This window comes from Triturus cristatus, chromosome 7 (assembly GCF_964204655.1).
Source record: "Triturus cristatus chromosome 7, aTriCri1.1, whole genome shotgun sequence".
Taxonomy (NCBI): domain Eukaryota; kingdom Metazoa; phylum Chordata; class Amphibia; order Caudata; family Salamandridae; genus Triturus; species Triturus cristatus.
Window position 1 is genome coordinate 145,257,413 of NC_140590.1, and position 12,922 is coordinate 145,270,334.

Sequence of the window (12,922 nt, forward strand, 5' to 3'; positions counted from 1 at the left end):
ACCTGGTAAGGTTCAAGCTCCTCTGGGACAATTCCTTCTTCAGGCTCAAGATCATCCCCCTGAGGAGACTGACCTTCATTCTGAGTCAAAGGGGCAGGCACTGCCTTAACCCTACTGCTCTTCCTCTTGGGAGGCACCTGGTCCATTCTTCCAGAATCCAGGGCCTGTCTAGTATTAGACATTTTGGCCTGTGACCTAGTCACAGCAAAGACATGAGCAGGGATTCCTAACATTTCTGCATGTATCCTGAGCTCCACTTCAGCCCAAGCTGAAGTTTCTAGATCATTGTCAAGCAAGCATTCAACTGGTAGGTCTGCACTTACCACAACCTTCTTAAGGCCAGTTATCCATCCCCAGGAGAAGTTAACAACTTCCAGAGAATGGTCTGTTCTGACATTAGTAGCATTGGTCACTTGGTACATTTCACCAAGTATAATCTGACCAGGATCCACAAGATCTTTTTCACCATTGTGACACTGGCTCCTGTGTCCCTGAATGCCAAAGCCTCTTTTCCATTTATTAAAGGCTACTGTCTGTATTTGCCCAAATTACTGGGACTCACAAAGGGGGACATATCCATGCCCCCATCACAGATCAGGACAGCCTGAGTTGGAACTCTGACTAGGCCAGAGTCCATCTCAGAACGCAGGGTTAACCCTACTACACCCTTATTCTGAACATTACCACCACCAATTGTAGCTGTACTAGGGGGAACAGTTGCCTTAGGGGCAATCGTGGCTTGAGTTGAGTCTTTGGACTTGGTGCTATCACTTGTCCAGTGAGACCTCTGCTTACAGATTTTGCACCATGGTTTCATTTGGCCTTTTCCCTTGTTAGACTGTGAATCCCCATCTTGTCAGAGTTTTTAGGATCTTGCTTCTTTGGTTCACCACCTTGGTTTTGTACCTTCTGCCTCACCCTGGTTCTGGCCCACTTGTCTGCCTTCTTTCCAAATTATTGGGGAGAGGCCAGATCTGAGTCCACCAGGTACTGGTGCAACAGCTGATTTTGACATTTATTAAGGATCTGCTCTCTCATAATCAAATTGTACAATCCTTGGAATTCATGCACTTTGCTGCCAAGTAACCAACCCTCCAGAGCCTTAGTAGCACAATCTACAAAGGCTACCCAGTCTTGATTCTGTGCCTTTTGGGTATCTCTGAACTTTATCCTGTATTGCTCAGTGGTTAGGCCAAACCCTTCAATCAATGCACTTTTCAGACTGTTATAATCATCTGCCTCCTCCTCTTCAACAGTGAGAAGTTTATCTCTACCTTTGTCTGCAAAGGAGAGCCATAAGATTGCTGCCCACTGCTCCTGGGGGACCCTTTGAACTTTACAGGCCCTTTCCAGTGCAGTTATCCATTTGTGGATGTCATCCCCACTCTGGTAGGGAAGGACACACTTATCCAGGGTTCTATGGCCATGAGACCTCTCCCTATCTCTAGGGATGTTGCTGCCACCATGGGACTCTAGTCCCAACTTTCCTTTAGCTCTGTAGAGCTCTAGGGCCTCCATATCTATGGCTACCTGCTTCCTTCTGATTTCAAGCTGAGCTTCCTCATACTTAAGCAGTCTCTCCCTCCTCTCCTGAGAGGTTTCCCTCCTATGAGAGGAAATAGAGGTCCCTATAGATGAACCAGAATCGTTAGACTCCACTGAGGGAGATCTAGGCCTTCTAGGCCCACCACCAACTCTTCCAGGAGTGACAAAAAGTGAGCCAGTGTATCCTTCCCCCTCATCTTCCAGGGGAGCTGGATTTTCTGGGTCAAGATCATTGTCATCTTCCTGGTCAGCATTAGAGGTCAGGTCTTGGGGAATTTCATCCCTAGGCCCTTCCTCATGTGCTGTCCCACCCACTCTGCCTACCCCTTCAGACCCTATAGGTCTTTTGAGATCATCCAGCCTGAGTACCTCTATGAGATGCTGGGTGGTTGGACTTTTGCCTGTCTTCAGTTTCCTAGCTGTGCATAATGCTCTCAGTTCTATGAATGGGAGGTTATCATACCTGGAAACTAGAAGCCCATTGCATTCTGGCAGGGACCACTGGTTCCTGGCCTTAAAGACATTACTAGTGAGGTGTGGTGTATTGCACTACCTACTCTAGTGTGGCCTACTAAACTTTCTTGAGTTGTAGAAAGGGTGTGCTAAGCCCTTAACACACAACTCTAAGTTCAGTAAAACGTAATGTATTCTAAAGCTTGTATTATATGTACCTAAGGTACCTTTATTGGTTTTCAGTTAGTCACTCAATTGGGATTATCTGGTAAAACAATAGCAAGCCGGAATCCAACACGCTGCACACCAATGTGAGAAGTTGGCCTGGTATATGCTGTCCACTAGTTATAGTGGGCACCCTGTGCCAGTCCAAATAACCCCTTATTGGTTATAGGTTAAAGACAACCTTTATCGAAAGCTATCCTAGTGGTAGCTACGGAGAGCAGCCTTCAGGCTAAGTCTGGAAGGAATGTAAAGCAGCTTGTTTTACCAGTCTATAATCTCTTGAATGGCTAAATGAAAGACAACCACACCAGGTATATATATTAAATATATGTATTTATTTCTAAACAAACCCTCCTAGTCTCTTTATGAGGCTAGAGGTCAAAACACATGAGTTACACTTCAAATATGACAGTAATAAGTACAAATACACGTCAGGCCCTAGGGGCTAGCCAAACCATATACTAAAATAGTGGTATAAGAACCAAGACTTAACTAGACACAAGACCTAGAGCCTGTAGAATCACTGGGACCCCAAGGAACCACCCAGGGTAGTGACACAGGGGACCCACAGGGGCCGTGTGCAGTGTGAGAACACAACCGCAAGCTTCCGTTAGCTTCTATGGGGAAAGTCGCGCTTAGATTTTTAAAGCTTAGGGACACATAGAAGTGAGTCAGGACCATATCCTTTGGGACTTAGAAAGTTCTAGGGTCAACACCCACCGGGAGCACCAGAGTACTCGTGTTACCTCATCCACGGAAGCCGGGTGCATAGGTGTCAAATGGTGTTGGGTCGTGTCGTCGATTTCAATGGAAGCTGGCAAAGAAGTGCTGCTGCCGGGAAGATGCAAAGTGTCCGAAGAGATCTAAGCCTGGATCGAAGATGAGAAGAACCTGAAAGCAGAGGGGTCATAGTCTGGGTCACTTGCCAGTGACCAGGAAGACGATAGGTGGATGCCCACGATGTCGGGTGCTTCAGGTAAAGAAGGTGAAGCTTGACTCTTCAGCCACGAGGACCAGGAGGCGTCGAGGACAACCAGGAGCTGGATTTGAGCTGTCCTATAAAGGATGTTGAGTGTTGCAGCGTCAGTGCCTGGATTGGACACAACAAGCCTTGGCAACAGCAATGCATGAAGAAAGGAGAAAGATGCTTCGGTGCAGACCAGCAAAGGCTGGGGGACTCACCACATGGTTGGGAGTCAGGGCACATCTAGAGCAACCAGGAAAGCCCAAGGAAAATCAAAGTTACCTTCACAGGGACCCACCAGTCGATGGACCAGGGACCGCGAAGGGACCTCAAGAGGAAACACAAAATGGTGGCCCACTGGTCACTCGGGGTGACTACACCAACAATCTTTGGAGGATTCTCAGCTCGAGGTGAGCGCTACAAGTAACCCTAAGCATGACTTCAGGTGACGTCGAGAAGTCAATGCACTTGCAAAAGTGCCCAGTGACCAGGAATTCTGGTTCCACACTACTCACGAGGGCTGCAGGTCTCAGCTTTGCTGGAGACTCGGGTCGAACTCTGTGATGTCTGGAAATCCTCTTCCTGGGCTGCAAATACTTCGGAGTCCGGCGGGAGCTTCAGAAATGCAGACAGGCAAATTGCTTTGTTGGTGCCTGCCAAGCAGGGGAGTCACTCCTTGACCCCAAGGGAGATTTTTTCAGTCCTCTAGTCTTTAGTAGAGCGTCAAAGTTCCAGGATTCAGCTTCAGAGTTTCATCCAGGGATATCTAAAGTTCTGGTTTCTTACTTATACCTAAGGAAGGGGTTGGACTAGCTTTGGGGACCCACCTATGGGAGGGTTTGGAAAGAGGGGTGGCTACACCCATTTCCTTTCTCCCGTTTCGCGCCAGAGCAGGGGTTGGAAGCCCCTGAACCGGTCTGAGCCGAACTATGCACAGGGACACCAAATGTACCCCCAGTGCAGGACTTCAAAGCACTCAGAGAGTCCTCCCAATAATTAAAACCACTTACCTGGAGCTCGCCGCATCACTGACTCTGCAATACCGCGAGCGCAAGGTAAGTGTTTGTATTTATTTATTCAATTTATTTTCCCTATCCCATCGACTTCCTCCCTTTCCCCGCCCACCCCATCCCTCTTACCTGTACCGGCTGCACCTGGAGTTAATAGAATATAATGAATTAGTCAAACAAACCACTCACAACAAAAAGTGTTAAGAGATAACAACAACCACTGTTGTATTACAAACACCAGTGTCATTGATTAAGTGACCTGAAAAGGATGAAAAGCTGCATCATTCCTGCTTGGCATTTTATTGGCGTTCCCTCAGTTTTATAAGTATTACAGAAATAAAAGCGTGCAATCAATTGTTATTGCTCTAGTATAACCCTTAGCAGCGATCCCTATGATGGAATATGAAACCAAATTAATATCAGCCAAACAAACGTTCTAGTCTAAAACAATTACTACATCTCATAGTCCCTATAAAGCGGGTTTTCAGATCAATGAAAATTCTCAGATGACTCCAGAACTATGTCCAAGTCCTCTCATAACAAGACCTGAGGAACATTCTTAATAATTATTTCATAAACAAAATTCAACAGCTCAGACATGAAACTGAAAATAATATTCTTGAAGCTAGTTTGAACATAAGTGCAAGCAGGATTAATTTGCTTTTACTCCACTCACAACTCAGGATCTCTAAGAACAGCTAGCCAAATTAAAATATGCTACTTTAGCATCCTTGCCCAGTACACTATCTTACACAACTTGGTTTTACGGGCCTGATTCACGAACTGCATTGTAGTACGTAAAGTATTCTGTAATAATACTATTAACCTACAACAAAATGCAATTCACGAGCCTCTTAGTAGAAAATTTCCACCTCCATCTCTCTTATTATTTCGATGGGGGATCCTCACAAATGTACGTTTACTAGTCAGTAGTAAATGTAGGAGGGGCAAGGTGTCCCTCAGATCCTGAACCGTTGGTGTGGCATCAGTTGAGCTTCCCATCCAAAAAATGGAGAAATCCTGAAGTTCTCAAACAGGCTGTTCATGCCAAGATCTTGCCATCCTTGCAGACTGTCAATGTGAAGCTCCGACGAATCCGTCTCTGTGTGCTACAGCAACCACCTGCGACGTCAAGTAACACGACAGCTGCACTTCGTGCATCAGCATCAACAGCTTGCAGTGAATGCCAATGCAAGTCTCCAGCAATGACCATACGAGCTGCCCGACCGGATCTTTGTACTACAGCGACGACTGACCGCAACACCCTGCCTGCTCTTCGTGCCATAGCAATGGCCATCCACGACACCATCCCCGCTCCTGGTGGCCCCATCCACCACAAATAGAACACTTTGCTATAGATTTTAGAATGTAACTCTTTAACCTCTTCAATGCCCATGACGAGCTGGTCTCGTCATGGGCCGCGGTGGCGCTGTGCCCATGACGAGACCAGCTCGTCATAAACCCCGCCCGCTAATACAACGGCCGGCACTGGGCGGGGAAAGGGGCGGGCACTGAAGGGGTTAACTGGGACTAACCTGGTTCCTGTATCCAATCTGTGCTCTATTGCAATCTACCTGAACTTGTGACATTCACCCGGTCTCTCACAACCAGATAACCGTGAATTGCGCTTTGTGCTTTTCGGCACTATACTTAATAAAATCCTTAAAATTGCATATCCCCGGTTCCACTAATTGGATTTCTGTTGTTTTGGTGTCAAATTATTTTTTACATTTTACTCGATTTTTCTAAATTGGTGTGGTATTTTCTTGTGTTTTACTTTATTACTATTTGTGGGCTGCATAAATACTTTACATATTCCATCTAAGTTAAGCTTGACTGCTTTGTGTCAAGCTACCAGAGGGGTGGGCACAGGTTAATGTGGGGTTTACTTGTGTTTCATCCTGACAAGAATTGTGGTTGCTGCTTGACCAGATACCTAATTTCCTACAATAACCGTACTAGTTCATGCAAGATCAATGGAGTGAAAAGTAGACCTAGGCATGACTGATGATTGGGTCTGACCCTGCATAAATTCTCACATGTACTTTGTGGTGCCTTTTTACTGAATGCCTTCATAAAACGTTAAGGCCGGTTCATTCCTATCCAAAGTTCAACATGTAACAGGCAGGTTACACATAGATCTCTGTAACATACATATTACCCTACCAAACTATTATACTGCAGTGTTTTAATGTACAATCTTATCGGGATGACATTTAGAGAATCTTAATATTATGTTACCCGCTATCTAGTCTCCCAAATGACATGTCCACTAACTCTATTTCAACAGCAATTCCTGTATTTTAATGTATCATTTAATAGACCGCGTCTTTAAATATCTGTCCTAAAATCCTCACCTTCTGAACATAATTTGTATTTTTTGGCAGAATTTAGAAAAAAAAGGGGGTATGTACAAGTAAGTGGCAGAGCCAAGGAGGCTAACAACAGGTTCTGCCACTTCTGAAACGCAAGGCTGCACTATATTTACAAGAATGTGGTGCAGCCTTGCATTTTCCAAGTGATGGCGCTAAGTTTAGCAACTTAGCGCCAATGCAGGCACCCGTGCACCAGAGTGCAAGGGTATCTGCATGCACGGGAGGATTGATTATGTGTAGGATGGTGTCCTTTCCTGCACATAAACAATCCTAAAATGCAATTCTGTCACTTTCATGTGTGCTGCTTCATGTAGCACACATGAAAGTGACAAAATTGACTTTTTTAAAGGTTTATTTATGGACACGTTCCTGTACATAAACAAACCATGGCATTTTGCTTTTTCCATGGAAAAAGCATAAACAAGGAGAAATAATGCATTTCTCCTCGTTTCGTCAACTTAAGACCAGGGTTTTCCAGGTCTTAATGTTAGCGCTGTCTCCGATGTACGCCACCCTTCTACATAGGGGACAGCATCAAATACAATGGGTGTTGCGGTGGAACGCCCTACACAACACCCACTGCACGCTCCTGTCACGCTAACTATAGTGTGAAAGAGTGCCCTATGTACAAGGCAGCGTTAAGCCACGTTAAGTGGCTTAACGCTGTCTTGTACTTAAGGCGCTGCCCCTATCGCCACCACAACGTCCGTAAAAGTGATGTTGTGGTGGCGATAGGGACTTGTACATATGCCCCAAAGTTTTCAGACTCACAGCCCAACCAGAGTACAGTGGCATGTTATTGGTTTCTGCCACCCTCCTCCCCAGCAGTCTTCTAAATGGTTATAGAGTCATGAATTTGATTGATTTAGCTCACAGGTAGAGCAACTTCAGATGCATAAGTTGGCGACAAAACCCCCTGCCCTTCAGAGAGCTGAATCCAATCATCCTAATTATTTCATAGCATGATAAAAACCCTAATTCTCTTTGAGATAAGTACATAAATCAACCACAAATCTCCCTAAAATGACTGCTTATGTTACTTATTTAATTAGTGTCATTTTCAAAACACAGGGATAACACGAACAGAGCACACCCCTGGGCTCACGCTGGAGCTACAAAAGCTGCCTCACGTCACTGCAGGCACACTTGCACCACTGATGTTGTCAATATCTGCGTTTATATTGTGAATCTGGCTATTTTGCTCATTTACTGACAAGGTCATTTAAAATAATTCTTCTAATCATTTTGGGGCAGATTTACAAGCCCCTTGCGCCACTTTTGCGTCACATTTAACATGGGAAAAGTGACGCAAAAGTGGCGCAAGGGGCTTGTAAATCTGCCCCTTTGTGTTTAGGTGCACAAAATAGCCTGAGTAAGGCCTGGGGTTTGTCAATAAAAGTCAAAGTGCTTAAGGCATGCTTTGTTTTGCAGGGACAGACTCTCTATGAAAATGTGGACAATGTCTATGCGGCCCTTGACACTACCCAGACTGCATCCGAATATGAAGAAATTCGAAGGAGTGACAGACGTGAAGAAACATGCGCAGATGACTGACTGTCACTGTTGGCTCAGTGGATGTTTTTGGAAGTGCTGAAATCTGTGTTCTGAATCTGATCTCACTTGAGTGATTCTGAGATGTGTTACCTTTTCTTTTCTCCTGATTGATTCTTCATAAACCCCAGGGCAACACGAGTGTCCCTTGATTCGATCATAATCCTCGTAGAAAGGTTATCAAGAATCTTAACTGTAATTCTCATGCTCTCGCCCCACGAGCCATAATTTCAATCCCTACGCCCACCCTCGTAACCATGCAAGTCCTGGGCAACGTAGCCCTGAAGCGAGCCATCTCCTGAGCCTTTAGTCTCATTACAAGTACGGATAGAGATGCTTTTTTAAACCTGTGCAATGCTAGAGAATCAAGCAAGGAAGTCACATCTCAGACAAGCAATATTTTTCATTTGGCACACACATTTTGATGTTTTGGATTCTAACCTGAGGTCCCGTTGTCTGGTGGGCTCACCAAAGTGCACCGTCCAGCAGATGAATAAAGTTCCTGGTACTGTAACAAAGTTTCTGACTCTTCAAACAGCTTTCCTGCAGAACGCATACCAATAGCTACATTTTATGCAATTTAGACTTGTTTAAAGGTGTTAAGCCCTATTTTAGGTCTGTCTTTAATGGCGTTTAGTGCAAATCATGCCCTAGCTATAATGGTCAGCGTTGAGAAACGTCTTTGAGTTGAATGTTCTTGTTCTGTTTCTTTTCATTGCTCCATCACATTGTGAATTTCATATTGCTGTGAAATGTTGCTGAATTGTCTGAGCGTATCCGACAGTCCATGTACAGTGCACTATTGTAAATGAAACATGCTTCCCTGTCATGATGGGTTCCGCTGGCTCACCACCGACCCAAACGCCTGTTTTTGTGTGCTTGCAACATGTGAACTAAATTCATTTAACCTATATTCATTTAACTTGATGTTTATCTGAGTTAGAGCTTTCTCTTAAGACAGAAAGAGGCGAATCTTGCTCACTGTTCACAGCTGTACTCTCTGAAAGTAAAATACTCAGAGAAAGATCCCCTTAAATAAATTCGCTTTACACACAGCAGGTCCATAGAAGAAGATGTTCTCCTCTGCGCTGAACCAGCAAAGTCAACCATGTTACATCGCCGGGATGTTATTTTTCAAGCCTTAAAAAGTGGCCCATATCCTTGTTATTTGACAACCTTACTTACTTAAAAATGTTAATTTTGAACGTTTGTATAATCCATTACATAATCCCTCTGATATTTCTTTCCTTTTAAACAACTGCAAATGTTCTACGCAAGCCTCTCCTATTTCAAAGTTGTATCAAAGTACAGTTCGGAAAAAATACAAAGGGGCATATTATCAAGCACGGTGTTAAAATTATCGCCGCTTTAGCGGCAGGAAACTGCCGCTAAAGCGGCGATAATGGGCTTGCTAATATGCCCTTGTGAATTCCAATAAAAGCTCATGTTTACACCAGAACATGGGCTTCTATTGGAATTCTCAAGGGCATATTATCAAGCCCATTATCTCCGCTTTAGCGGCAGATTCCTGCCGCTAAAGCGGCAATAATTTTAACGCCGTTCTTTATAATGTGCCCCAATGCTTTTTATGAGACATGGATTCTTAGTGCCTTTTTTTAGATTTCATCAGTGCACTTCACTAAAGTAAAACCTTGAGCTGCTTTCTCCCTGTGTACATTGGTGTTCGATAAAAGGGAACCTCTTTATTCTGGCGCCCAACACAGGGCCGGACTGGGAACTGAAAGCAGCCCTGGCAAATTTTGCCAGACCAGCCCCTGCCCGGCGCGTAGCGAGCTTGCGCAGCGAGCGAGCCCGACCGCTACTAGGGGGGTTAGGAAAATTTTGGAAAACTACAGACCAAAATGGTGAATTTTACGGCACATTTTTCATTACATAGTCAATTGCATCAACCTAGTGGTAGGGTGTAAGCTGGTGGTGGTTAGGGTGGTGGTAGTGGGTAGTAGGGGGTAATGGTGGTGGTAGGGTGGTGTTGGTAGGGTGGTGGTGATGGTTAGGGTGGTGATGGTCATTAAGCTGACTGTGGGTAGGGTGGTGGGTTGGCCACTGGTACAGTGGTGATAGGGTACTGGTTAGGGTGGTCATAGTGGTGGTGGTCAAGGTGGTGTTGGTGGTTGTGGTGGTGGTGGTAAGGTTCTGGTAGGGTAGTGGTAGTAGGGTGTTGATGGTGGCGGTAGGGTGATGGTGGTGGTAGCGTGGTGGTGGTTGCATGGTTTGGTGGTGAGGGTAGTGGTAGGGTGGTGATAAGGTGATGCTGGTTAGAGTGGTGCTAGAGAGGTGCTAGGGTGTTAGGGTGGTGGTGGTAGATTGGAGGTGGTGGTGAGGGTGGTGGGTAGGGTGGCAGTAGCTAGAATGGTGGGGGTGGTGGGATGGTTGTAGTGGTGGTTATGGTGGTGGTGGTAGGGTGTTGAGGTGGTGGCCTGGCAGTGGTGGTTATGGTGGTGGTGGTGGTGGTTAGGGTAGGGTGGTGGTGAGGGTGGTGGTGATTAGGGTGGTGGTTGTGGTGGTTGGGGTGGTGGTGGTGGTTAGGCTTTTGTGGTGGTTTTTGTGGCTAGGGTCTTGGTGGCTGTTAGGGTGGTGTTCAAGGTGGTGGTGGTAGGCCAAATTAAACCTACTCAAATGTTTTCTGACGGGGTCCAGCAGCATAATTGGTGATCTTTGGTAATATTGTTGGTTGCCAATGCACTGTTTTCTCAGTAAATAACAAGCTGTTGTCGGATATCAAGGAGTGTCACTTTTAATTAGCTTTAACTACAGAACAATCTCTCTCTGCCCCTTTTACAAATTCCTCTTAAAATGCGTTGCTCAGTTGAAATCAATGGCATGCACACCTCTTTGGAAAGAATCACATTCAGATTCCTGTCCTTCTCTACATAATAAAAAAAAGACTCTTAAAGAGGCACCTTGGGGATCATAGGGCGCTTTGGCCAAGTACTCAAACTATACCAGTTGTAAAATGACATTAGTGCTCTGCAGCAAATGCTGTTGCTCAGTAGAAAGTAATCGCCTCTCTGAAAAAAGCCTGAAGCATCACAGAGGATGAGGACACAAGAAAGACTGCTGGAAAGGAATGCACTCTAGTGGTGTGCTTAGATAAAAAGAAAAAAAAGTAGTGCCCGACTACGCGAGCAGTGGGAAGACACAAGGATTTGGGCCATGCTCCTGGAGAGGGACATTGCAAGAGGTGGAAGAAAAGCCCACATACACAAACGAATTACAAGAAAGCAAATAAGAGTCACAATGAAGTCAACCAGTGGTAAGCAATGGACGGCAGGGCTTACCACTTAAACAAAACGTTGCGCATGGCGAGACGTAAAAAAGTGAAATGTATCCATGTGATTAATATTGTCTCTGGATCAGTGGTCGAAGTGGGGGGAAAAAAGTAGGTGAACTGTGGGTGGAGAATCAGAGGGCGGGAATAACCTAAGGATTGAATAAGTGGGCGGAGTCAGAGGTGTGGCCAGAATGCGCAAACATCCCAATGTTTTGTATTTGTTTGGCATTTCACTGCCAAGTTTAATCAAACAGTGGATACACATGATTATTTAAGGTTATAATGAGTTATTGACATTAAAACACATTCACAAAGTGGTATATGCTTCTAATCACAGAATGTCCTAAATATGATAAAATGTGGAAGCACAAGCCATTTGTCGCCGAGCCATGGAGTTTGTCATCAGCAGTTATCCCGTTTTCCACAACAGCAGTTCAAACATGAATGGCAAAATATCCTAGTTTGCAAAATGTTTTCTATATAATTATGGCTCTGCCATATTTGCCTCATAATGCAAGATCTGCTGCATGATCTGACCATTTTAAATAATAAACGGTTTATAGCTCAAACGTATCAAAAGTTAATAAAAAATGTGACTTGTTTTGCTGCGGAGTGGATGGTTTATTGCAAAGGTTGGCTGATCACCTTTCTCACTGTTGCATTTGTATGTTACACTGGTACTAATGAGGCAAAATCTTTCCAAAGACTGTTAGCATGTGTACACATGTCAAAATAATAAAATATCAGAAAATATGCTGCATTACGCTGCAGCCTTTTTTTTAATGTATCATTTAGTCAACACTGCGGCATAATTTTGTCCTCCTTTGCTGCATATATAATTCCAGTGGCCCCACAGCAAGCAGCACATGTTAAAAGTGCTTGTGAAGGAAGCAGAGAGATTGTGAAGTTTGCGAACTTAGTTTGGTGTGCGTGTAAATTCTGCATTGCCAATCCTTAGTGAGTTGCAGCTACTACTTCTGAAACAAGGCCAATGGAGGTACCTATGGGTGAGGCAGACTGGCCTCAAGGGCAGGGCCGGCCTTAGCACTGGTGGTGCCCTGTGCATTAATGTTTGTTATTGCCCCCAATGACCACCTCTGCCATGGATTCCCTCACTACCACCCTTTAACACTGCCCCTCAAGTCTCCATAACCACACTCTCTCTCAGATGCATTTAATTTGATTTACAGTGCCACTCATACCAGTGTAGGGTGTCAGAGCACTTTACATCACACAGATTACTCAGAGACAATCAATATGTGTGTAAATCACTGTATAGAAAATGTTACATAAGACTAAGGACTACAAGGTATAGGAGTCACATGACAACCATACTACTAGGCCGTATAGTTTAATAGTGATTGGTCTGGAGAAACATAATCTCAGAATTTAAAATGTAATACCATGGTTGGGGGTTCTCATCAATAATCCGAATTGATTTCTGACCAAAAGAACACTTTTTGCAACATTAGGATAATCAAAGACTGGGGGAAAAACATAACGCTCT

The 12,922-nt window shown here is 44.7% G+C and overlaps 1 protein-coding gene across 5 annotated transcripts in view; it reads left to right on the forward strand.

Annotated features, from left to right (window-relative positions):
• LOC146809062 (B-cell receptor CD22-like) overlaps nucleotides 1-12,018 on the forward strand; it is a 426,891-nt gene extending 414,873 nt beyond the window's left edge. For 4 of the 5 annotated variants that reach the window (XM_085615866.1, XM_085615868.1, XM_085615867.1 and 1 more), the window contains one exon: nucleotides 8,004-8,641. In XM_085615866.1, coding sequence (XP_085471992.1) covers nucleotides 8,004-8,126 — 123 coding nt within the window. In that variant the 3' untranslated portion in view covers nucleotides 8,127-8,641. Of the gene's footprint in view, nucleotides 1-8,003 lie in introns of all 5 variants that reach the window. The other variant, XM_085615864.1, reaches the window with a different exon arrangement.
• Nucleotides 12,019-12,922: the final 904 nt, after the last annotated feature.